Source organism: Dromaius novaehollandiae, chromosome 1 (genome assembly GCF_036370855.1).
Source record: "Dromaius novaehollandiae isolate bDroNov1 chromosome 1, bDroNov1.hap1, whole genome shotgun sequence".
Classification (NCBI taxonomy): domain Eukaryota; kingdom Metazoa; phylum Chordata; class Aves; order Casuariiformes; family Dromaiidae; genus Dromaius; species Dromaius novaehollandiae.
In genome coordinates this window covers 147,983,524-148,009,261 of record NC_088098.1, presented here as the reverse complement: position 1 = coordinate 148,009,261, position 25,738 = coordinate 147,983,524, and the positions used below count along the sequence as shown (strand labels likewise).

The window sequence follows — 25,738 nt, the reverse complement described above, 5'->3', positions numbered from 1 at the left end:
TCTTAGTTTTGAGAATTTTTCAGGTTAATGAAGTTAATCAACATATTTGTATACTCTGCTATGTACTGGATACCTGAAAAGTAGAACTACATCCAAACTACAACTTTACGTTTGACAAAAGCATAAGAGACATAACCTAGCATGATATAAACATCAATAACCATGAGAATAAAAATTAGAGACACAAATCTGGCATGCAGCTCCCAAAAATACCAATCCAAAGGAAAAAAGAAAGATATTTGAAATATTAAAATGGCATCTAGGTGGTCAGTAGCTCTCACAGATTGCCAATGCAATTCCGCTTTAAAGGCAGGGACCCTTCATAGAGAAATGTATTGCTGTTTGGAGAACAAGTTTAGGGCATTCATTACTTCAAGGAGTTTTACAACTAACTGCATCTGCCGCAATAGTTTGAGAGTTCGCCTGTTGTATAACCCACTGCAGTAAACTACATTTTTGAATGAAGCAAGAAAATCACTGCAGAGACATTCATCATGGTGCTATGGACAACAAATCAGCAACTTCAATTTCTTTTCTCATCCCACTTCTGACTGCCATTTTTTTCTAAGCCAGACATATGAAAAACAGCATTAGTTCACACAAAAGGCTGAGACACCTCTTGCTTAACTGCAGTTCTTTAAAAGAATCTAGTCTAGGCATTGTCTCTGAGTTATCAACTATCACCAGAAATGTAAGTGCCTCCAGAGACAATCTCAGCTGGTTATAGATGCTTCAGTGCTCCTTTCCCTGACCCAGTGATCAAAAGGGTTCTAGATACACAACCAGATGGCAGGAGGTAGGCAGGATAAATCTCACCCAAGAGGTGAGCAAGCAACAGATGTTAAAGAAACAGGGGAATCTTTTCACACAAGCTCAAACACCCCTGTTCAAGAGAGCAATATCTGCCTTGACTACCATGCCATCAAAAATACAATTCTTTTGGGATGTAAAGAATAAGGCATAATCTCTCTCACTTGGTAATTATAATCAGTGATGCTATTCCAAAGTTTCGCAAGACTGATACCAACAAAAGTATCCATCAACCATCATGGTGCTATACAGCCTTTAGGAGATGGGGGGCTTAGGAGGGTTTGGTGGGTACTCTTCACTTTGACCTCACACTGCTCCCCTTGATGTATCGATGCTGGGCTCTGGGCCCGGCAGAGGCTGTATAGTGGAGGCTGCAGCAAAAAGTCACCTTAAGGGCTTCCCCTCCTCTGCAGTCCACTGGATAAGAACTCTACTCCCTTTAGATAAGCCAGCCTTGTTGGTTTGATAAATTGAGCACAAACTTTGAAATAAAAAAAACAAAACAAAATCTTTTTTTGAGGTCTTTTTAACTGCACATTCTGGTTTTGATTGGGGAGTAGGGGTTGTGGTGGTTCGGGTCTGGCAATTTTTATTTGCTTTTTTTAAAATGAAGATAACTAGTCTGGAGTTGTATAAACAGCAAAACAAATTTGTCTTTATATTTTCATATCGCAGTTCTAAGGAACCTGACAGCGGGGATAACGTGGTCTAGACACCAGAGAACGTTCTTGGTACTCCCTCTTTCACCTCACCATTTTAACCTGGAGCATCTATCTAGTTGGAAAGGTCTTCATAAGAAACAACAAAAAACAAAAAAACACTTATCTAGCTGGCTTTCAATATTTGAGGCCACAAGTATGGTAACTATCCAAAACAACAGTGATTTAGGGAAGACAACAATAAATAATACCTTATCAAAAGAAAAACGTGAGCTAGACAAACTCCTCAAGTTGTTCGTTCCTAGACATTGCACTCTACAGAAGTGTGTTAATGGCAACTAAGAAATCCCTACACATTATGACATCCTAAAAGATAGAGACCCTGCTCCTAATGCTTGGAATATTATGAAATAGTCACGTGATAATTTTTCCTCTAACTTACTGCCAAGTAGGATGTTTGGTACTTGCATGAAAAAGACAGAGTGAATGAAAGGATCAGTACTGCGTTTTGTTTTGTAAAGTTTAACTCACAAATAAAGTACATGTAAAATTCTCTAGACAAACTACACTTGTGAGCTGAACAAACATGTTATTCACTGTCAATAAACTAAAGAGAAATTAAACTTATAAATTTCTTGCAACTATACAGCAGAAAAACAATACTGTGAAATAAACAGTGCATCACTCAGGAAAGTGTTGAAGAGTCAGAAAAGAAAAAGCAGCATGTTGTAACATTTTACCTTCTCTAACAATTTCTCCTATCACTCCCAAGAAAACATTTATGTATTATAGCATACTACGCTAGAAGAGCCAATATCTTAATTAAAAAAAAAAAAAAAAAAAAAAAGAGGTAGAGGCATATTACACCTCTGATTTGCCACAAAGGCTATGGATAATCCTTCCGATTCACACCACCCTAGAAAATCGCTTTTTCATCAGATGTCTACAGCAGCATGCCATTTCACATGCTATGATACAAGTTTAATGCTAATGAAAAAGGGAAAAAGCAATTATTACTATGTTTCTGTAGTAGGGTTCTCTCTAGATAAGGGCATTTGGGGAAAAAGTGTCTCACATCCATGAGATTAGGGGGTAGGCATTGTTTATAACCTCAGATTTCAAAAATAAAAATCAGTAGAGGTTAGAAAAGGCAAATGCAGTGCAATTTTCAGCTCAAATCTCAGTCACAGCTAATATCTCTCTCTTTGCTGAGAAAAAAAGTACACTAATACACTACTGCGTAACCTCTGAGTGTCCACGTCATGAACAATGCCCTTCAGGTTCTCAGAAATTCCATTATTAGTATCACCAGTTGTCTGTCACATACAAATGACAGCAAAGTTAAATTCATCCATAGCATCTGTTAAGCTCATTAAAGCCACTGTCTCATATCTTCCCTATAGCATAACGCTACCAACGGGATACTTCAAACTCAAAGGTAACTACATTGTTCTAACACCTAATTCAATGCAAGTTTGGCTTAGTTATCAAAAAAACCATACAAAACAACCCCCCCAAAAAAAAACAAACAAAACCCCCAAACCCTACATTACCTGGGTTAACAGGAGTATAAATATATTTTACTCAAGAAAACAGGCCCAAGCAATAAGTATATTATTTTGTTTCATTTTGAATGAAAAAAGTTAGTATTTCTGAACCCTAAAGCCACTTGCACTAAATCCACAGTAGTTTTATTAATTTGTTCTCCTTTTGCACCTCACTATTTTATTTTACGCTAATTATAACACGTATCATCGCTTTTATACCTTCTCTGTAATCTGTATTCAAGCAGCTGTATTTCACGTACATATACTGATAAGAACAAAGATAGATACACTACCTCATTATTCCTGAGATGACTATGTACAGTGCGAGTTCCCAGTTGGGCCTGGGTAGTGCTTCTGCACATGTTGCTAACATATGATATGGAAGGGAGGCATTCAAGACAAATATGAATTCAGAGCCTCCTGCAGTGATGAATTTTAATTCACGGATGACTCTGGAAGCAGTGAAATCTGGTGTAAACCTGAAAATAAAGTGAAGCATATTAGGACTCTTCATATGAAAAACACAGAAGTTCTAGATAGCTTACATTATTCACAGTCATTCTTTAAAAAAATGCCAGTTATAGTTTGAATGGGATGTCAGTCATGGCCTCTTTAACAAATAGCCTTAGTAATATGACTAGTAATCATCCACACAACTAGCCAAAAAAATACTTACGCACATCTTCCAAATAGTTCAAGATGCAATTGATTCTGCTTATAAGCACCTCCCCGATCTACCTATACAGATGTATAGGTACAGCTATAACTAAGCTATAACTAAGCTATAACTAAGCTATAACTAAGCTATAACTAAGCTATAACTAAGCTATAACTAAGCTATAACTAAGCTATAACTAAGCTATAACTAAGCTATAACTAAGCTATAACTAAGCTATAACTAAGCTATAACTAAGCTATAACTAAGCTATAACTAAGCTATAACTAAGCTATAACTAAGCTATAACTAAGCTATAACTAAGCTATAACTAAGCTATAACTAAGCAGCAGAGCCAATCACGTGAGCTGTAAAGATTTTAAATGTTCATCTTAAAACAAAATTGAATCAAATCAAAACTGTCTTTCCAAAAAACATCATCACTATGTTCTTGTCTCATCACAATTAAGACTGCAGTTGTTGCAGAAACACTAGAAAAGTTTCTTTGTCTGCAATATCTCGTAATATCCTCTTGCATAACAGTATCATCTTCCAAACTTTTTAGATAGCATATTCTAAATAATTAGCCTTAAATCCAAGCAATGTTAAAGGATAATTTTTTGGTGCACAGATCTTTTACATTAAAAATTTGCAGAATTAATCATCATAATCATGGAAACAGACAAAATATCCAGAATTAAAATGCTGTACATTATGATAATAATCCTTAGACCAAGAGCTCTTTTCACATACTGCAATGCACCAAAAACATATGTAAATCTGGATTCATACCCCAAGTGAAGGAAATGCATAAAAAACTGTATAGTATCACTATTCCAACTCAGTAAGTTATATCTACCGGATAGTGACAAAAGTAATACTACAGTCAGTCATGAAATCTTTAAGTTCTTTTTAAGAAAAACAAAAAACCAGTGTTTACATGAACAGAGGAAAAATTTCATCTTTTAAGTTTTAAGAAAAGTACATTCAAAGCTTATGTAAAACATCCCACAATTTAACCAAAACAGATTTACTCCAAAATAGAACAAAGAATACAAAATTCCTGAGTAAGACTCCATTCAGATGACTGTAATAAAATACACACTTACAGTATGACAATGTCTTTAGAGGCATTGGCACTTAGTGCAAACTCTTGACAGTTAACTACTTTAAATCCATATCCTTCACATGTATATCCACTGATTTCCATAGATTTCACATTAATCTGCAGCTGCCCTGTATTTTCCACTTTAAATGATCTTCTCAGTGTGAAATTTGGTTCTTTTAATTTCATTTCTAGAAACAAAGAGAACAAAGTAATTACTGTGGTGTTAAACTGATATCCTCCAATATATTCGTAAATTAAAGCAGAAGAGACAGCTCTGTCAATATTACTTGAGGAGGGAGAACTAGGGAGGCCCATGGACATCTTTGGATAATGTGCAGGAACAGATCTCTGCAGCCAGATTCTCATCACCATCAAGGTGGAGCACTTATACAGTTCCAGAGCACTAACTCACTAGCAAAAGACCCAGAACCCCAAACTTCTGACAGATTATTTTTTGTGGGGCAGTAGTGCTAAGCTGTAAAGCTGTGTGATCTACTGCTTAGTAGAGTGGTACTCTGTGAGTAAAACTTATTTCTGAGATAATACTCTGTTCTCTTGAGAACAGAGTAAATAGATATCTGATATATATTCTAATATATAGATATACTGATATCATCTTAGAGGTTGTGCCTTAAAAATGACATCCATTGCTGAGCTACACATATCTTACTAGCAAAAAAATATCTAAGTTACAATGTGTAACAGACAGTGACTAAGCTTCTCTTGATTTTTTCCCACCCATTCCCCAAAAGCAGAAAAATCTCAGATACTTAACATGACACCTTATAAATCTCTAAAAATCCACAAGTAATGAAGTATATTTTAATACCAGATAAGACTAAACCTCCTTTAGCAGTTCCTTTGGAAATACAGGTATTCCACTGCCCTCCTCTCAGAAGCAAACTTGGGGCACAGAACAAAGAATCTTATGACATTCCTAATCTCCCTGAACACAGAACAGAATTTGTCTGGAATTGAATTTTCATAAAGAAACTCGCTCTACCCTTTTCCCTGTTGGCCTTGTACATGAAGACTCTGAAGGAGTCAGAATGCATAGAAAGTGGTAGTCTTGATCCAATTTTACTTATGTTTAAGAATTAGAGGTTATCCCAGTAGAAGTTCTATCTCCTCTACCTTGAATTTTAGTGGGGGAAGGACATTTGTTTTACTTTTCGATTTCTTAATTATCTTCTTAAAATGAAAAAGGTCAAATATTTCTTTTTCTTTTTTTGCCTAAATTAAGAAGCAACTTTAATATTTTTAAACGAATTAAATTTCTGGGGCACTAGAAGAGAGAAGAATTGTTTCCACACATACATTTTAAGTTGTACATGTAAAACATCATTGCACTTCTGTTCAGCACAGTAGTTCAAGAAGTACTCACTTTCTGAACAGTCTTTTAATAATGCTTCTGTGATTTTAAAGCGTAAAGAACTTCCTGGACCAGGAGGTTTGCCTGCAGCCCTCAAGCTCTCAGTCGTTCCTTGTCCTTGTACCATTATGGCATCTATTACAGTCAAATTATTTCTGGGTACACAGAAAATGGGGAAAAACATTCATAAGAGAATTACGCAGTCTGTTGCTCCTGAAAACATCTGTACAGACTATGAAGTTATATCCCAGTCCTGGCAGACAGAGATATAAGCAGTCCCACAGATAATTCCCCACAGTATGGAAGAAAATTGTGCACATCTCCATACATGGTATTTGCAAGAAGCCTAAGAAATCACAACAAAGCGTACACACACACAAAGAGGTACTAGTTATAGCTTGTATTTCTTCACCATATTGAAAGCACCACACTTCATTCAAACGCTAAATGCAGTTATTCAAACAGAGCTCCTCTTTACAAGAAAGATGCAAATTGCGGCTGGACCTTGCAAATGGCACCTATAAATAAGTCCCTACTTTCAAGGCATGTATTTAAGAATTTAAGTATAATAACAGGATACATATTTATAATCAGAAAGTATATACTGAATACAGTTTAACTACTGTAAAACATGTAACTACATTTAAACAAAATCACACCTATGATTGTACAGTTTAGTAAAGTGGTAATCTCCTATTGAGAGCTGGTCACAAATATGACCTTATGTATAAACAATAAGCATCAAAAACTCAAACTCAATTCAGAAGTATCTATCATACCTGATAACAATTAATGATGAAACAGTTTTATTAAGAACTGGAGTGAATTTTACTTTGACAGATTTTCTCTCTCCAGGTTTTAATATTAGGTTTAAAACTGAATGTCGAGCCAGGCCCTTTGCAACTCCTACAGTGCTCTGCAGTGGCTGGACCTTAAGACAGTGGGGAAAACAAACAAATAGCACTTTTTAAAATAGGAAATTTTTACAAGTATTTAATGAACTGATATTATTTTAGATAGAAAATAGGTTTTGTCATAAAGTATACTACCCAATGAACTGATTACACAAAAGCTTTTTAGTTAAAAATCAACTGGAGAACATTTTCATCTCCCTTAAAATATACACATAAGCTTACATTGGTCCAGTATGAAATGGAATTTCCCTTTCAGTGGTTCATATAACCTGAAGGGCCTGAAAGCCAACTGGAGTTGGATCAGACAAGAAAAGCATGTTACAGAAGCTATTTTGCTACTTGAGTCAAAATAACATGTTGCTCTTTTGTGACAAATACTAAATTATTTCTCTATAAATTATTTATTTCTACTTCAGAAGTTATCTTCATGACATTTCTATCTTAAAAATACTGTATCTTTTACCCAGAGAAAAAGAATTGATAGCATAAGAAATTCTCTATTACTAATCCACCTGTGCTTATTAACAACCAAAAGAGCAGAGCAACTGAGCTAAAACATTTACATGTGGATTCATAAAGCTCTCATGCTCTAGTTCAGAAGTTTTTTTTTTTAAGTGCATTTCTAACACTATATTAACATTAAGCCATTATGTATTATTTTCTATCCTCTATGTTCCAATATTAAAACATTTTCAGAATACTGTCTTTGCAAAGTAAAGGAAAGAAAGGGGAGAAAAAGGCAAACTTCAAATAGAAGAACTATTGAAAGCAGGATATTTTGCTAAATTTGCCTCTGCAAGCACTGAATTGTTAATCTAAAACTAACTGTAAATGGAGGGGGAAATGCATGTATATTGGATTAGAAAAGAAAGTGTTCAGGATGCTGCAAGACCTATAAAAACAAGTATATACTTAAGGTTGTCCACAAAATTTCAAGCAAGTTTAAAATGAAGAATGAAGCCATGGAAAACCCAATACTTAGCTAATTTTAGAAATAGCAACCACCATGCTGAAGAAAATGAGTCAATACAGTTCCTCTGTAGTTTCTACAATCCTGTTACACAGTAAGCGTACAGTGAAAGTGATATTATGTTACATTTGAAGAAGCACTACTTTTACTATTTCCCTGAAAACATCCAATATAACTATTACATTTTTTGCACGCTGTAATACTAAACTTGAAGCAACATTTTAACAACCCCCCACAACGTATTTTTAACCCCTCCCCCCCAATATCTAAAGAATGTATTGAAATACTTACACAGTTTCTGAAGACCTGGAACTCCAGAGTCCTCAGATTGAAATTTGTTGGTTTACTCAAATTAAACCTGAAACAAAAATATCATTTTTTCCCCTCCAAACCAAGGAAGATCATAATATACTTGTACATATTATGGATTTTAGCACAAATCAAGAACTTATGGTAGGACTAAAACAATACACAGCTGAAAGTATCACGTGATTTTTCTTATTTCCTCCTTCATACATTAAGGAAACAATGTGAACATCATATTAGCTCAGCAGCTTTCCCCAACAGATGGCTAACAACCAAAGAATACAGAGGGACTTTTGGTGACAATCAGCCTAAATTCTGTTCCCATTGGGCCAATGATCCAAATTCTAGAAGCAACCAATACTGTAACTGCCAAGACAGCTGCCAAAGACTGCACTTATGTTTTGTAAAATGCATTTCGCAGTAGAGCGAGAAAACCCTGCATACTTTAAAATAATACTTACCGTTCTGATAGTTTATCGACAAAGGTGGATGGGTTCGAATACAGAGCTATAGGAAGGAATTGAACATACACAGGAACGTCAGCTGGATTTTCTAGAAAAATGTCTTCCTCCTAATCAGAAACACAATTTTTGTAAAGTTTACCTTTGGATTAATTCTAATTACAAGAAGTTATGAAAAATACAGTCCCTATAAAAAGACGCTATCATTACAATAACTTACTGATGAACTGTTTGTATTGGTGAGCGGGAAGCTTAAATGGCGTGGTGAACTGAGTATAGAAGGCCAGGCCATTTCTGCTGTGACTTTCAACTGGACATCCTTCTGAAGATCTGTGTCTACTTCGAATATAGCATTCAGTCTAGAAAAATATTAAACACCTTACTTTATGAAAGTAAAGTGGCAAGAACTTGGAGAGAGAAAGCCTAGAACAAGAAAAGTGCTTAAAAGTACCCTGAAAACAATATTAATTTGAAAAATAGCACAGTCCATTATATTTATATGCAAGAAAAACATCTGAACTCTGTTCGTATGCACTGCCATTAAAGAACACAACAAGAATCCCCCAAAACATGCTATAGCAGACCAACCCAAGTATTCTAAAGATATTTGCTATTTATGTGCTGTTATCAACATCTATCCATTCTAAACTCTACTAGGGCCTATTTATGGAAGATGATGAGCTGAAAATGTGGTATGACCTACGTATAGTATCATAAATCTTGCAGCATTTGCATTTCTCTTAAATCACTATCCTCTGGATAGAGAGACATGAAATTTTATCTTTCATCAGAAAGTACCTAGCTCTTATTGTTGCAAATTTGAAAATCTGATTGAATCAGATCAGTAAATGAAAATAACCCAAAATATATTTTAAGAGATCAAGAGATATTATGTAACAATGATTGACTGGCTTTTTTTTTGGCAAAGGTATAAGCAGTAGAAAGGAAAACAGTCCTACTACAAACTGTTTCCAAAACAACACCCAGATACTCCCAAAAACATACTGCGACTGTTCATCTGTAACATACAGTAAACGTGATGCACTCTAGTTGTGATGGATACATGGAGTATGTGCCTAAACTTCTAACAAATCCAAAACAAATCTGAGTTAGTCACACTTGGTGAGAGCTACTATTTCCATTACCGAATGAGATTCTTTGCTATTTTCTGACCTACGCAATAGACTTGGTTCCAGTTCTCCCACAAGCTCTCCACTGTGAGCTTAAACAAGACTAACAGTACTGAGTCCTCCAGTCAGTAAAACTGACGAAATGCTAGACTTCAAACCTAGAAAGTATTTTGGAAAGGCTCCAAATACTCAAGTTGGATCCCCCACTGTGCTCCTAAGGAAAGGTTCTCCTTTACTTAAATGGTACCCTGGATAGCTAGTTAATTTTAAAAAGCATTATATATTTTGCTAAAACTGCTACTTATTTAGAAATAATTTCTAACCGAATTTTCCTTGAAACATTCTTGAAAGTTACCAGTGTGGATAAATAGAGGATTCTGTTCAAGTCAAATTTCTTTAGAGTTATTAACATATCAGCATTGTAACAAAAAACTGATAAAGAAGGTATGTTTTTGTTATTATATTTAGCTACGCAGAGTCATTTTGTTTTTCTACAAATACCCACACCTTTTTTGAAATGGCAGTCCAAATGCTGCCATCACAAATGAGACATTACTTGCTGAGAATGCTAACTTGTGTCTCTTGTTTACATATGAGAAAGCAGATGTTTAAAAAGTACATATCAGCCCATAGAGTTTGACTTTCTCTAAAAATTAGACGACAATGATTAATCACTGTCTATTTAGTATCTCTCAAGGAGAAATACCAGATGATTTCGTCTTTCACTGGAATATAATAATCTCAGAAGAGTAGCAATAGATAACCTTTTAAAATCCAAGAGCAACTAGAGTAATCAAGGATATTATGACTACTATGTCAAAAAAAATTAAGCAGGGACCTGAACAAACATGAACATCATCTGCTTTATGAGAGCAGCGACTGTTGCTGTTGCCACCTCTTCAAGAACTGCAGCATGCTCCAGTCAATTTCCTCAAGTCAAATACAACTCCCCCCCCCCCCTTTTTTTTTTTTTTTTTTTTTTTTAAAAAAAAAAAGCTTTTTCCCTACCAGGTTTTCAGAGCAGGCTGAGTAACTCCTTTTCGATCCTCACTCAAAAAACACTGCAGTATGAAAAATCTGCATTTTATACTGACCATATACAACACAGGATTATCTAGTGATTTAGGCACTGTGGAAGTAACTACGGTAAAATAACTTACCTATGACTTGAGTTCTCTTTTATTTCCATCCAGCCTTTGAACAAGTTTTCATGCAAATCCCAGTCAGAATCCCATGTATCTTCTTGCATTGCTAAGTTGTGCTGAGCTTTAGATTCCGCTTTAAAATATAATGTATTTTTAAACCCTTCACGTAAAATCATTGTTTAAGTAGAAAACTGATTTTTTTTACTTTTAATTCCAAAGGTGAAAGTTACTTACATTTAGATAAAAAAGGTAATCCTACATAACAATGATCCCCACATTGTAAACCAGGGTCAAAATAAATATTTGCAATCTGCAAAATAGATAGGAGAGCGCAATTAAGAAGCCATACAGTAACTCCAAAAACCAAAGACAAAAGGAAAAAGATTTCTGATAATCATAGAAATTTACAAACGCTATAGATGAGAGAGAACTTGTAGAAATAAGGCATAAACAAACCTTTGATTTTTTTCCTGGCTCTAAATCTTCTTTATTACTTCTTAGCCTCTTATAATAGAACCTCACATCTTCAGACAGGGAGCGTATGTGCTGTATTTTCACTTTCTGGGAGAAGGAGTTCATAATGTTCAGGCTCTGGTGGACTACTTTCCCCTAAAGAAAAAACAAAACACATCTGCATGATATATTTTTTCCCCTAGTACATTTGTTTAGTTATGCAGGATGACAATATTTCAATTCTGCTGTGGTTTTTAAGTATGGAGTTAAATCATGCAACCTAAACAAAAATAGTTCTCTGTGAATTTGCATTCTTTCCTCCACTTACTTCCAAACACAGTTCACCCCTCTTTCAAAATAAGCAGGTCTTAAGGATTTAGGAGAGATAGGATGCCAGTTATATTTAATCAATTTATGCTAAAAAAAAGGACCAAAAGATGAAAGGAAAGGGAAAACTTTGGTTTTCTCAGTCTCCTAATACAAAAGCAAAGCAGGCTTCTTAGAATAGCAGATCCAGTACATACATAGGTCCTACAGATTAGAAATAATCTGAAAGGATTACGGTAGAGTCAAGCTGCAGATTACAAACACTCCAGGTGACAGAGCACATTTTAAAACATAGGTACAGCCCTCTCTCATCACCAGTGAAATCAAGATACTGGATACTAACACAACATTAAAAAAATCCAAACCAAAACAACAACAACAAAAGTGGAATTTTATCCACACCTTTAAACCCTGCCTCCTCTTTTGAAGCAAGCACTATTCTACCTTTTAAGCACAGAATGCATAGTTTAATTGTATGCCATTATTAGGATCATTATAATGCTTGAGCTCCCCTTCCCTACCCGTTTTCAAACTCGCTCCGGTATGACGTCACTTGTAAATGATTCTGTGGTCACGCTTTTCACCTTACCTCAAAGCCCAGCTCTGGTGAATATAGGGCAAAAGATTAAAAAAAAAAAAAAAAAAAAAAAAAAAAAAAAAAAAAGAAAGGCTATTCAAGATTGGTGACAATTTCAACTTTGATATCAAACAAATACAAGCAAATCAAATGTCCAAGACATTTCTAATGAATAGGATAGAGGTTTTTAATTGGTTGCCTTAAATCAACTATTTTTAGCCTTTTTTTTTTTTTTTTTTTTTTTTTTTTAATTTCTCAAGATAAGGACTGAAGCAGAGAGATGTACTTTGCAGGCTCAAAGTTCTACTGAGGCCTCAGAAAATAGTAATGTACCAAAACAGTCTCAATATCAGCAACCAGAGAGGGAAAGAAACCACAAGAATGATTTGCTAAATAGCATAAGTGCTGTTAAACTGAACAGGAGGTAGAAATGACCATGTCTGAGCTTCACCTATGGAACACCACAAGTAACAAACCTCTGTCAACTGGGGAAGATAAAGGTTCATTAAAATGTAGAACGAACAGGGTTTTACTAAGACCCTTACTCAGCTTTAAAACACAAAACAACAGATAAAGGGGAAGGTTTTACTGTTCAGTAATTAAAACAACAAGAATAAAACAAAAAAAACCCCAGAACAATGATATTTAGCACAGGGGTCCTTGAAGATATGCTTTGTTCAGGGAAGACAGTCAAGAAAGGTGGCACTGTAAGCTAACAATACCATTATAAAGTAGAAGTTAGCACAGTTAAAATCTGTTTAAATCAAAACAGTGATCCTTACAAGGACAACATACACTATGAATGTAGTGCTGACAGTCTCCTACAGAACCCTGAAAATTGGACCTAGATGCAGACCCATGAAAATTATAAACACAGACAGACAGCACTGAGAACTGGGTGGCTGCAGAAGAATTACTTCCTAGATATGAAATGAAAAACAAATGTCACTAGAACTGTAGTGCCTGGTTATTCCTGGATGTTAGAGCTCTCAAATATTTCCCCCAAACATCGAAACAAAAAGAGCTAATAATATTTTAGTCTCGGTTTCAGTATGTAATGGAGGCATTTCCAAATAACTAGATGTGAAAGTTTCATTCAGTGTTCAGTGATCATAAGTACATTTAGTTTGAAATGAGCCCAAGATAAAGGAAAAGCAAGTCTGCTGTCAATATTCTTCAATGTCAAAAGAGCTAAGAAATGAACTAACAGAAGTAGTTACCGAAGCTGACTGCTCTGAGAAGCTTAGGGCTTAAACACAGAACAGTCCAGACTTTTGTCAAAGGTGGTAACGCTATCTGAACCTATACTCTCAAATATGAGAAAGAGTGTAAAGCAGGAGCTCAAAGGCCCCCTGAATGAACAAGCACTTGAGAAGTTTACTAGAAAAGAGCACGAAGCCAACAAAAATTACAGCACTCTGGGGATGCGACAATGATGACAGCAAAGAAGTTATGCCTTAGAGACTGAAAAATGCAGCATTACAAGTGCTCCCCCCATAATAAAAACAAGCTGACCAAGATCTTGGAATTATATTAAGATGTTGAGAAGTTGTTCAATCATTCCAGTGAGAAAAGATGACAAAATAAAGGTGAGATTACAAACAAACAAAACCACCACCTTATGGCCTAACATTTAATAAAGTATTTTGCCGTAGGGTTCAAGAAAGATAACAATCTTGACAGAAATGAGGATACAGAAAACAAATTGCCTTATCTATAGTGAAAGAATAAGAAATGAACAATTAGCTATTTCAGTTTGTCACAGGCTTACAGAGCAGCTGATAGATGAAGTTACAGATGCAACAATAAGTGTAATAAATATCCAGATAATGATGACACTACATAGTCAAATAACAGGAAATAGAGAGCCTAAAGATAAAAGTAAAAAGTGATCTATGAGACTGTAAGCGTGACAGTTTGACCTTAAGAATAACCAAAGGCTTTAAAACAACTTGTGAAGTAGGAAATAAAAAGGGAGGTGAAAGGATAATGGGATAAATTAGCAGTGATTTACTAAGGTCCTGCTGACTAACCTAGCATCTTCCTCTGACAAGCCCTATTGCATTTCCTTTTCAAAAAAGGATCACTAATCTAATGGTCATGAGGTAAAGCATGATAAAGTGCCAGTGAAAAATTATTTTCAAGTGCGCAAACTGTAGGATCAGCAGTAGGAGCAAGGAGCCATCTGAAGGACAAGCAGCATTCTAAGAAGGAAAGAATCAGGGTGAAATAATTAGTGGGAGAAGACTGGTCTAGAAATATTTTCACTAATTACCTTGGTACAAAGAAGTAAGAAAAGATCTGTTGATGCTGCGAAGTTAAGCATTTTCGGAATATTGAAAAATCAAGGTAGCATACAGATTGCCTCACTTATGGGAATAGGACCGACTTCAATAGCTGAAAACACAAGATTGTTAATTTAAAAATCTAGTAAGTTTATTTTAAGTTAAGTTTACTTTAAGGTTTGACCGTACCGTATATGCTTGATCCTATGACAGATTAAGACTATGCAGTACAGACAAGGAAACACAGAAGCAATTCCAACATGGATCAGCTGAGATATTCTCACTAGAAATAATTAAGACTTGTAAAAGAATAAGTTAAAACCTTACTCAGATGACTATGTAGATGTGTGACCACTCACATATGAAAAGAGACTGCTGCAGATGAAGGAAAAGATCAGAATGATGAGCAGGGAAATACAGAGCCTATAAAGTGAGAGAAAGACTGGGGGAAAAAATGGCTTTTTTTTTTTTAAACTTACTAAGAGGAAACCACAGCAGATACACTGCTCTATACTGATGTTAAGTGCTAAAAGAGGGAAGAGAGCTACTTAAGCTCAAGGACAGTGCTGACATAGAATAAATAGTTATAAAGTGGCCAGGAATAATTTTGGACCAAAAAATGCAGGAATGTTCACAACCATCAGATAAGCACACTTCAGGAGTAACTTCTTAGTAGGAGTAAGGAGGGAAAAAGAGTCATTACTATGAGATATAAGAAACAGAAAGAACTTCTAAGAATTCTCAGGCCTCAAAAGAACCCAAAGAAGGGCCAGAGGAAATCCAGACCCTTATTCCAGGCCAAAAGAAGCTTGAAAACGTCTTCCTAGCCAAGTATGGTGCTGAGGCAGAGCAGTTACGTACTGAAGGCAGCTCTAAACAATATGCACAATACTGAAAGGAGTCTAAGCTAGGTTAAGTGTGAAACAGAACGTGGTCCTGTGGATGAGCAGCGTGAGCAGCATGCGAGAGGCTTGCGGAATAGGCACCAAGCCAGGGACTGCTTCAAGCGTTTGCACAGTGTAGATGTGACCAGTCTGTTCAGGAAGGCGCTCCCTATAAGCAATATGAATAGGACATCGAGCACAAACTGATCTGCACAAAGTGACTGATTTCCAGATTGGGTCAGAAAGACAGCTTAGGGGTGCAAGACACTCACGTCTTTGCCATTCCAATGTTCCAGAATGCCTGAGCCTTTAGGAGAGATGCTATTCTGTTATTCTAACATAACACATTCTCCAGTCAAGTATTTAAAGTTTTTCCTAAACCTGTACAGTAATCACTAGTACAGACTGTAGTATTCTCCTTTATGAGTGCTATTTTTCAAAATATATTGAAGTTGAATTCATATCCCTGATCTTCCATCCTCACAGGAAACTGCTCGAGTAATTTCTACCACATCATCTCCATCTCCTTTTACTACCATTCCTATTTTTTCTTTCAGTTTTTAATCCCTTTCCCAATGATTTTCAGTCATACTACATTCTCCACTCATCAGAAGTTACATGAAGTTCACACTTGCGTAAGATGCCAATTGTAAAATCAAAATGACTCTACTGCCTGTGCTCCCATGGTTATGCTGAATGCGAAGTGGAAAAGCAAATATTAACTGATATAATGGTTTGCTGCCTGAATCTGTAGCCCTGAGCAAAGAAGTTGCTTCTGGCACTCCCTGAGTAAACATTACTGCAGAAGCAAGGATGAAAGACCTGTCACTTCCCAGGAACAGCCATTATGTGTTTTTGCAGAGCAGCAGAGTAGCCGCAGATTCATGCGACTGTCTATTCCTGTACTCTGCCATGTACCCTCTCAAGAAGATCCACTTCCAGTGTGGAAACAATAAAGTAATTCTTCCATAGAGATCAAGGACTTCTCATCCTGAAACTTCAGTTCGTTAGCTGACTTAATTGTTTCTGGCATTACATTGTTTCTGAGAAACGCACTTGCATTTTTCTCTCCTAGTCATAGCACCAACACACATGAAATGGTAAGAATAACCAAGCGATCACAGCTACATTAGAACGAAGCTGCAAAGAATCAGGTCTGGGACCATGCCAGTATTGCAAGTAGATGCAGTAGAAGAGAAACAGGGATAATTCATGCTTGGAACATGTGTAAAAAACAGTGACAAGTAGTATCTTAAGAGTTCAGAAGCGCAATCTCCAACAATATGACAACACGCAACAATTCAAGAAAGCAGTTTCTCTTGAAAGGGACAGACAAATAGAAAACACAATGTTTAATGCTGTGAACCAATTATCTTACTGGAAAGGATGGTGGAAGAAAAACGTGTCTTGGGGAGCAAGTCAGTGAGCCCACAGCAATTACCGCCTTCACTGGTATAGTTAAAATCTGAAAAAAAGAACAAAGTTTAGAAAAATGCACATTAATTTCGGTCTTTAAATGTCTGTTTCGTTGCTTAGAGTAACGAAGTCCTGAAATTCTAGAATTCACGTTTCAAACGTATATATAAACCTGACACTGAGGCATGAATTAAAATTTCAACACAGATCGTCATACTTCAGCATTCAGTCCCAATCACAGGCTTTGTCTCTTCAAAGTTTTATTGAAGAAAACTTTCTAAAAATGGTTTCTCAGATCAAAATATTGGCTAGCTGTTCATTCCATCAATACTACAGAAAAATAGGAAGCACGTCGTTGCTCAATCACATTTAGCATCATTTCATGTGGAACACAACAGCAAAGCTAAAATGCAAGCTCTCCAGTGGGGCATCATTTAGTCTTACTTGAGTGGGGCTTATTCTGTTGGATAACAGCATGACGTCTTTAAAAAAAAGAATATGAGGGAAGAGGATAAACTAAACTTCTCAAAAAAAAGCATTAGAAGTCATGAAAAGACCCTGAGATAGTATTTGCAGTATTTCTGTCCCTTTTGCACTCCTTTTTCTAACTGTAATTCTAAGCATCTCAATAAGGAGATCCTTACTGTATAAGTAGAGTAAATTGTAAGAACAAACAAGAAAAGAAAAGGTTCAGGTTCTGATACCGAAGGGTCACACACATGCATGCACATTAAAAAAAAAGTCGAAAATCTCAGACAACTGGCAGAAATTAAGAATTTCCTATTTTCCATAGGTTTGTCAGAACCACACAATAAGCTGTATCATTTTCTGACTTCACAAGCGTAGCATGAACATCACATTTATTTTTTTCTATGTATATAACTCAAAGATAGTGAAAGCTACAACCCAATGATACCAAATATCATTCCATTATGTTTTAGAATCTCTCAAGAAATGATTTATTAGTATCAACAAGAAAGACCTACAAATTTGAGAATTAACTGGATCATCTTCTCTCTTTTACTAACCTCAGCGGAAGAACTCTGCTGCATCAGTTGTCAGCAAACTAATTTCTCCAAAGCAATTTTCACAGTGGCTTTTTACAATAAACCTTGAAAATTATACCTTGATTTTAGTAACTGACAATGCATCAAAAAAGCATATTGCTGGGATGTGTCATGCCAAAAAATTTATGCATTGATGCTTTGAGAATGTGTCATGTCATTGAAGCTCATGTGGACCCATACCTCAAAGCATCAGGTCAGACTGAAATAGAAATTTCTGAAAGCCAGGTAAAAGCATAATGAAAGTCATTCCTCATTCCCTCAGAGAAGATACAGCATCAGTAGCACAACTGTCATTTCCTCCAAGGTTAACTTCTCCCTGAAACTGCAATCCATCCACTAATACAACTCTTAAAACTTCATGCTTTATGTCATTTACAGTACAAATTCAGACAAGTTGCTATACTCACCAACCACTTTGAGTTAATTCAGCCAGTTTAGAAAATCTTACAGTACAAAATATGAGATCACTAAGAAAAAAACCCTCATATTAAGATAACCAAAATATTTGTCACCTTCCTCCCTGCCTTATTAAACCTATTCTCACGTTCACATTAAAAAAAACACATCATTTGTGCAGCACCAGTGAATATACAATAAATATACCTCATAGTCTGTTGTGATTTGCACAGCTCCATCATGAATTCCTTCAAGTTCTTTTGCTATTAGTTTTACTCTAAACACAGCATAATAACCAGATGTTAGTATCACCTGTAAATGGTAGAAACAGAGTCATCCATTGTCTTCCATTAAACAAACTTCACAAAGAAACATATCCAACAACCCCCTATTTCTGTAAGTTGGTCTGTTTGAAACACATCTGTCAATGGTAAATACAAGAAAAATTATAACTCATAAGTGATTAATTAAATTAAAGAAAAATTAAATGCTCCTTGTGCTGATAAATTCCACTCTTCCCTTAAAAACAGTTAGTATCATCTGAGGCCATGAAGATTACAGTCTCTGAATCTTCCCCCTTCAAAATCTAACTAATCTGAATATAACACAACTTCTTAAAATACAAATAAAACCCCTGCTAAAGTGGAGCTATAAAAAAAAAGTATACAAGTTTGTCTTTTTTTTTTTTCCTTCTAAATCTATTTTGAAGCAATGGATTCAAAAGATTACTTACTGAAGACTGATCTGACGCACTAGCATTTTGTAGTCCAGGAAGGTTTGCAATTATTGTTGTTCTGTTTCCTTTTTCAGTCATTAGGAGCTCTATGGCCAAACCATCCCCTATAATATGCCAACTTTTTATAGCCAGCTTAAAAAGAACAAAACAATGTATTTTCAACAACACTGATGTAAAATTTTTAAAAAGAAAACTAAAAATGAATTGATCTTTACCTCTATCGGATTGCTGTTGATGACTGCAAATAAAATGCTAGTAGCTTCTGTTGCACTCAATATTCCAAAATCTATATACCGTTCCTCAGTTCTAGGAGGCAGTACAAAGTACTAAAAAGATTGAAAAAGGCATTTTAGCTTAACTTATAAACAAAGCATACTAAAACTCTAAGCTCATTAACAAATGCATTAAAAAAAAAAATCAAATACAGCAGTACTGTGACAGTCTCAAAGTTCTACACATTTGCTACATAAAGCCAAAAGGAACAGAAAGGTCTTTTTCAGCAGTAACAGGTGTTTATGGAAAGAACTGGTGAAGTGGGGGTTTTTTGGGTGACATTTTCCTTATCTGTAAAATCATGATGAAATTAAAAATGCCATCCTCCCATACAAACAGAATAAAGAATTAAAGTGAGTTCTGTGGCTTCTGTTTCTAATTACACTAAAGTCTTCAGAAAAGAAGGAAAATACTTACATCTAAAAACCCTGTGTATGCTCGGACAGGTAGGTGAAATTTAGAAGCGTTGGTGATGAGTAAAATATTGTTATCTATATGAACAGATGATGTGGAAGGCATAAAATGAAGTGTAAAAATATATCTGGATTCATTAGGTGGAATTAAGACAGGTTTGCTGAAGTTCTGGACCTGAATCAGTGAAGAATGAAGACCAAAAGTTACAATTTAACAAAATGCAGCATATTTAAACACTTAGTATTAGGAAAACTATTCCACTGGAACTGGGCTTACTTTAAACATTGTTTTTGCTTCTTCTGGTAACAAAACATCATGTATGAGGACTGCAAAACTGAATGTGTTTGTTAGGTAGATTGGTCTTTCCACAGAATCAGAAGGACTGTCACGGATATGAAAGAGTGTGGCAGCATGATCAAATCCTAAATATCTATGAAAAGAAAAAAAGTATTAAAAACTGAAGACCTTCCTCAAAAAGAATCTGTTCTTCTTGCACAAAAGAACAGAACCCATTCGATCCCACAGCAAAAAAGGTACATATCCCACTGCATGCTGACACTATATATTAGCACTACACAGATTATTCAGTAATCCCATTGAGATAAGAAAGTATGTAACTCAACATATTAGGAAGACTAAAAACAAGTGTTGGAGCATTAAGATATTTTGCAAATCACACATGTTCCTTATTAACCAAATCAGGCATCTGTAGTACAAAAGCTCTGATATGTAAGGATTAATTTACTTATTCACCTTTAAAATACTCTGCCAGTTCTGTTGACAAGAAATTATCACCCTGCTTGAACTATAATTAGAAAGAACTTAGCCATACTTCGTAACTCAGTAATAAAAAATGAAAGTACTGACAGTTTTCCCAGAATTTTGCTTAAAACTATTTTCTCTACCCTCACTTCAAATTATAGTGTTAGAATAGCACACACAAAACTGGAAAACTTTCCAATTCTGCATTCTGAAGATGTCTCATCAGAGCCTTCAACTACTCTGACAGACAACTCAGGAAGATCACTTTGAATCCATTTCCTGAAACTAGCTTATGTATTATCAAGACTACCTCATCTACTAATATAAGAACAGAAAAATTCAAACCAGTAATTGTAGTTCTAAACAAGCTCCAGGCTTAGAAGACAAGGCACCACCTCTTTATATCCCCTCCTTCTCCATAAAAGACAAATTCCTCTCTGCATCAGCTAATTCTCAGCATTTAGTTTTTGAGCAATGTTCAACAATTGTAAGCTTACCCATCCAATACTTCTGCTTGATATGGTATTTCAAGTTTGGAGTAGCTCTTCTCTTTTGCTTTAACGGTTATTTTTCCAGAAGACTGTGATGCTTTTTTCGCTTTTGATGCTGTACACACGAGAACATATGAAGCTTGTTAGAGCAGACAAGAAATGATCTATCAGGTTAGACCAGCATGAATGGAAGAATAAAAGCACAGAGCTAGACCAGAGATAAAGCACCACTGAAGAAGAAAATGGATCGTAAGGAAATTTCAAAGAACTGACATAGAATAAATCTAGGAAGTAAAAGATCAGAGTTCTGAATCCCTCCTTCTTTACTCCAGGTAGGAGACATGCCTGAGTTAGTAAGCTTATCCACCTTAGGAAAGTCTAGTCAAAGAAGTAACTCAGACATGTTCAGAAGATAATTCAGATCCTAGGTGAGCTGCATTCCCCACTTAAAGCATGGATATATCCATCTCTCCACTAACAGAACAGAAACTTGAGATGACTACACTCCCTATTTAAAACTACCAGACAGGCAGGATTTGGGAACAAGAAAGCAGAACATTTTAATAAAAAATTAAAAATAAAAGATAGTCTAAACCTCACAGAAACATAACCAGAATCCTGGTAAGAACTCAAACTATATAAGCCCTAAGAATGAAGCCCACAGAACAATGTTACCCTGTTAGAAACACCACAGTCAAGGGATTCAAATCTGGTTGGTGGAAACCACCAATCCTTAAGGCACCTGCATATATATTAGGACAGCTGAAGGAGCAAACATCATTTATGGCTGGCTGCTTTACTGAAAATAAGTCACCAGTCAATCCAGTAAATCCAGCAAGTAGCTTGACTGGATTTTTTTTCCACCTATCATTCCTTCCAAAATCTACCATACTTTAGTCTGTAGGCCTTCACACAAAACTCCCTCCAGTTTCAAAAACTGGACGTATTATTATGCCAGGTTGACATAGTTCAACTATTTCAAAATTAATCTGTAAGCTAAAACATATTTCACTCATGTTATAGACCTTAAACTTTTTAAATCTAAAGTGTTAATTAGTTAAAAAAAAATCCTCTATCCATGCAACTTTTAAAAATCAAGTCTATCTGAAATAAAAACATTGCATCTATATACCTCCAATTTTAAGCAATCCAGGCTGACATTTACAGCATCAACTAGTAACTTAAAGCTGTAACTTCTGAGTAGGGCAATAGCATTCTCACAGTTGATTAAAATCTTTAATAAAAATGGAGGTGCCTTTCCACGAAACGTCAGCATGATATTTATGGTGACACTATGTAGGAGGGAAATGAACCAATATACTTCTTCCATAAAGGTATCAGTAAAAGTCAGTAGGAGCATACATTTCCATCTCCTTGTAGGAAAGGAACCAGTGAAAAGTTTCACCACCCTCTCCCCCTGCCTTTTTCTTTAATATGCATGCAAGATGGCAAAAACAAAACAAGCCGACATTCACAGTAACATTCTCAAGAGCATGTCAAGGTTCTACACCTTGGGGGCATTCCAAATAAAACATAATTTTGGGAGAAATAAAAAATTTTGGATTCTTTTTTAAATTTGTGGAAGATCAAAGGGCAACTCAAGGGATACATTCTCTTCTAATTATATATTGTGAGGAATCTGCCCTGCTTTGACAGGGTTTTTCAACACAGACATCTATTTGGACTAACGATACATTTAAACAATTAGTGTTTTAACATAAGAACATTGCTTATGTTTCACAGAAATCTAACATTCAGTTTTTACATGCACACACACGATTGCTTAGGAATTCCTTCTCTTCTCACTATTATTTGTTATTGGTTGAAGCTACTTGCTGTTTGTAATGTCAGAAGTGATCCCTTTGAAAACAGAAGTTAGAAGAAATGTAAGCCCTTTCCAGGTAGGGAAAATCCAATTTTTTCCCCCAAAATGACAAATACAATTTTCTTAAGAGAACTGGAAAATAATTCACAAAGTTTCAGTAAATTTTAAGAAGAATTTGAAATGTTCCAGGAAGAGAGGAGTACTACTTACCATCAAAGCTAATACTTGCAACTTTGGTATATTTACTTTCAGAGGCTTTTAACGTAACTGGCTTGAAATGCACTGTTATAGCTTCATTCTGTGGCGTAGGTCTAACACTCTGCAAACAGAATAAAAATTCATCATTGTTAACACACTGTACAGCTTTCACGCGTTTTTCAAAGTGGTTGTTACAACTGCAATTATTTTTTGCTGAGTTTTTACAGGTCTGTCTTCACTATAACAAAGCAGCACTATAAGATACTGTAGAATTTTTTTCAGGTCCTACAAATTACTTGGGTAGTCAGCGTGGAGGAGAGTGGGCAATAGAGAATTCTCTTTGGAAATGTTGGATGAAGTATGGACAGAAACCTAACTACAAAATACTTGTTTAATAAAATAGAAGAAAGATTTGTTTAAATAAGATCTTATTTTTTTATTCTTAATGCTGCAGGGTTAAAATAGCTATAGCGTATATTTGTTTCTGGTTGACTCATTAACAAAGCTGTTAACTGACTTATGTAATTAATGGTGATGATACACAAGGCAAGACGAACCTAGCTTGCCTATGATCCCATGCTAAGCCTGCAGAATTGCCAGGAAAAAAAAATTAACTGTATAGAGAACTATTTTGTAACTCTGAGATTACAGTTGCTCTGTAATGACATTTTACAAGATCAGCTTTTGTACTGAGAGTTACTATTTTAAACTAAATGTAAAAGGTGTATTGGGCATGACTAGAACAATTCTGTCATAGAATTACAGATTCTGAATGCCAATATTTGAAGAGTCTATGAAGATTGCTGGTGAAGTCCTTAGATAGATAGATAGTTAGATTTAGCTAGCTAGATTCCCAGACAGGAATTGGGAATCAAGCATTTAAATGCTCCTATTCTTACTTTACTTCAAATTGGGATGGCTGCCATGGTTCCTGCTCCCCAGCTGTCTTCTGTTGCAAGAACAGCTCAGCTGCTCATGTAGCAGCTGCTAAACTGCTGCAAATTACAAGATACTTTATTAAGGAAACTGAAATGAGTGCTGGTTTACCTTATACTGGGCTGCAGAGGTCCAGCACCTGCTTCATAAGCAGCTGAGCCTTTCTTGGTCAGAGAGAAGCAGGGCAGACTACTAGCAGTAGGAACCAATTACAGCTATTTCAAGCTAAGCTATCCTTTCTTGCAACCAAAAGCCATAACATCTTGCATATAGAACTACGTTCTGCAGACCATATGACTTTTAGAGGAAACAGGCATGACTACTACTGCAGCTAATGAATAGTATCTATTACCTCAACTAGAGGATTTTGTATTTTGGATCAGTAGTACTGAGCTTTATTACCCATCTACATGCATGTCATACAGGTATTTTTGATACCTCTCTTCATGAGTCAATTCAGTATCACAATTTCCTTCTTACAAAATTCTATATTGCAAAACTGAAATCCCGCGGTATCTTAAAAAACACAACAGCAAAAACAAAAACAAAAAACCTCTTCCCAAACCCTTAAAGCAGACAAAACCAAAGCCGCAACCAACTTCACAGCTTTTGCACAGCAAAAAGGATAACCATTTCTAGTAGCTCTTTTAATGCTAATGGCTGTTACTTAATTATTAATGTTTGAAACCACGCTGATTGCATTCAGCAAACCAAACTGGAAATATTCTAAAAGGATTGCCTGTTGTAGAGAAATGTTAGGTTTCAGAGGTGCATCTCTTAAATCATGAGTGCAAAAAAACCTAGATAGATTTACTCAAAATGTCTACAGCTAATGAACTTAATTAAGGAAGGAATTCAGCACTGCTTTGTTGAAAATTTAACTGTATTGTGCACATTTCTCATTTGCTGTTGATTGCATGATATAAAAGGAAATATGGCAGTAAGACAACTAAGGGAAAAAAACTTCCTTAGCAATCCTTTCAACTTCATTTTCCTCAAATTATAAATCATTTAATTTGCCTGAGCAAAAGCAGTTTCCTGAGATGCGCCTTACAAATCATCAAAACTAAACTCTACATAGCAAGTCGTAAGAAAACATGCAAAAAACAAGTTCCATCAAGAATCCAGTACCACCAATTTTCTCAGAAAACCTCCTAATAGCAACTTCTATGGGAAGGAGAATTTCAAAAAAAGACATGCTTCATTAACACATGCATCTTCCATGGACTGCCCCACTCATGCTTCCTGTCCCTGCTGCGTGGAAACACATTCAACATTTAACACAACAGCGAAAAATCCCAGACCTTAAACATCCTGGAGAACATGAAAAAGAAAGTTACTGTGCTATCGCAGCAGTAACTGGGGAGAGCTCACAGACTATACCTATTCTCATAAACTGAACTGGAAAAGAGCACGGGCTCAAACACGGGCACACAATCGACCTTCCTATTCATTTATCAGCGAGCTCCCAAGCATAGTTGTGGCTCGTCCACCCAGCACATTGGCAGAAAATTCCCAGACATGGCTCTAAAGGGAGACCAGGCCAAGGACTTTTACTCACAGGCAGTAAAGCAAAGTTTACCCCAGTGCAAGACAAAATAGCCATGTGGATGCAAGCAGC

General features: G+C 35.8%; 1 protein-coding gene across 1 annotated transcript in view; it reads right to left on the bottom strand.

Annotated features, from left to right (window-relative positions):
* The window catches only part of TMEM131 (transmembrane protein 131), a 107,370-nt gene that overhangs the window by 17,534 nt on the left and 64,098 nt on the right, over positions 1-25,738 (bottom strand). The window contains 18 exon segments of the mRNA XM_064502030.1: positions 3,310-3,495; positions 4,781-4,967; positions 6,164-6,306; positions 6,931-7,082; positions 8,327-8,393; positions 8,803-8,912; positions 9,023-9,161; positions 11,093-11,210; positions 11,312-11,387; positions 11,534-11,686; positions 16,982-17,068; positions 18,690-18,794; positions 19,216-19,350; positions 19,434-19,544; positions 19,909-20,079; positions 20,182-20,335; positions 21,165-21,273; positions 23,194-23,302. Of these exon segments, the coding sequence (XP_064358100.1) occupies positions 3,310-3,495; positions 4,781-4,967; positions 6,164-6,306; positions 6,931-7,082; positions 8,327-8,393; positions 8,803-8,912; positions 9,023-9,161; positions 11,093-11,210; positions 11,312-11,387; positions 11,534-11,686; positions 16,982-17,068; positions 18,690-18,794; positions 19,216-19,350; positions 19,434-19,544; positions 19,909-20,079; positions 20,182-20,335; positions 21,165-21,273; positions 23,194-23,302 (2,312 nt within the window).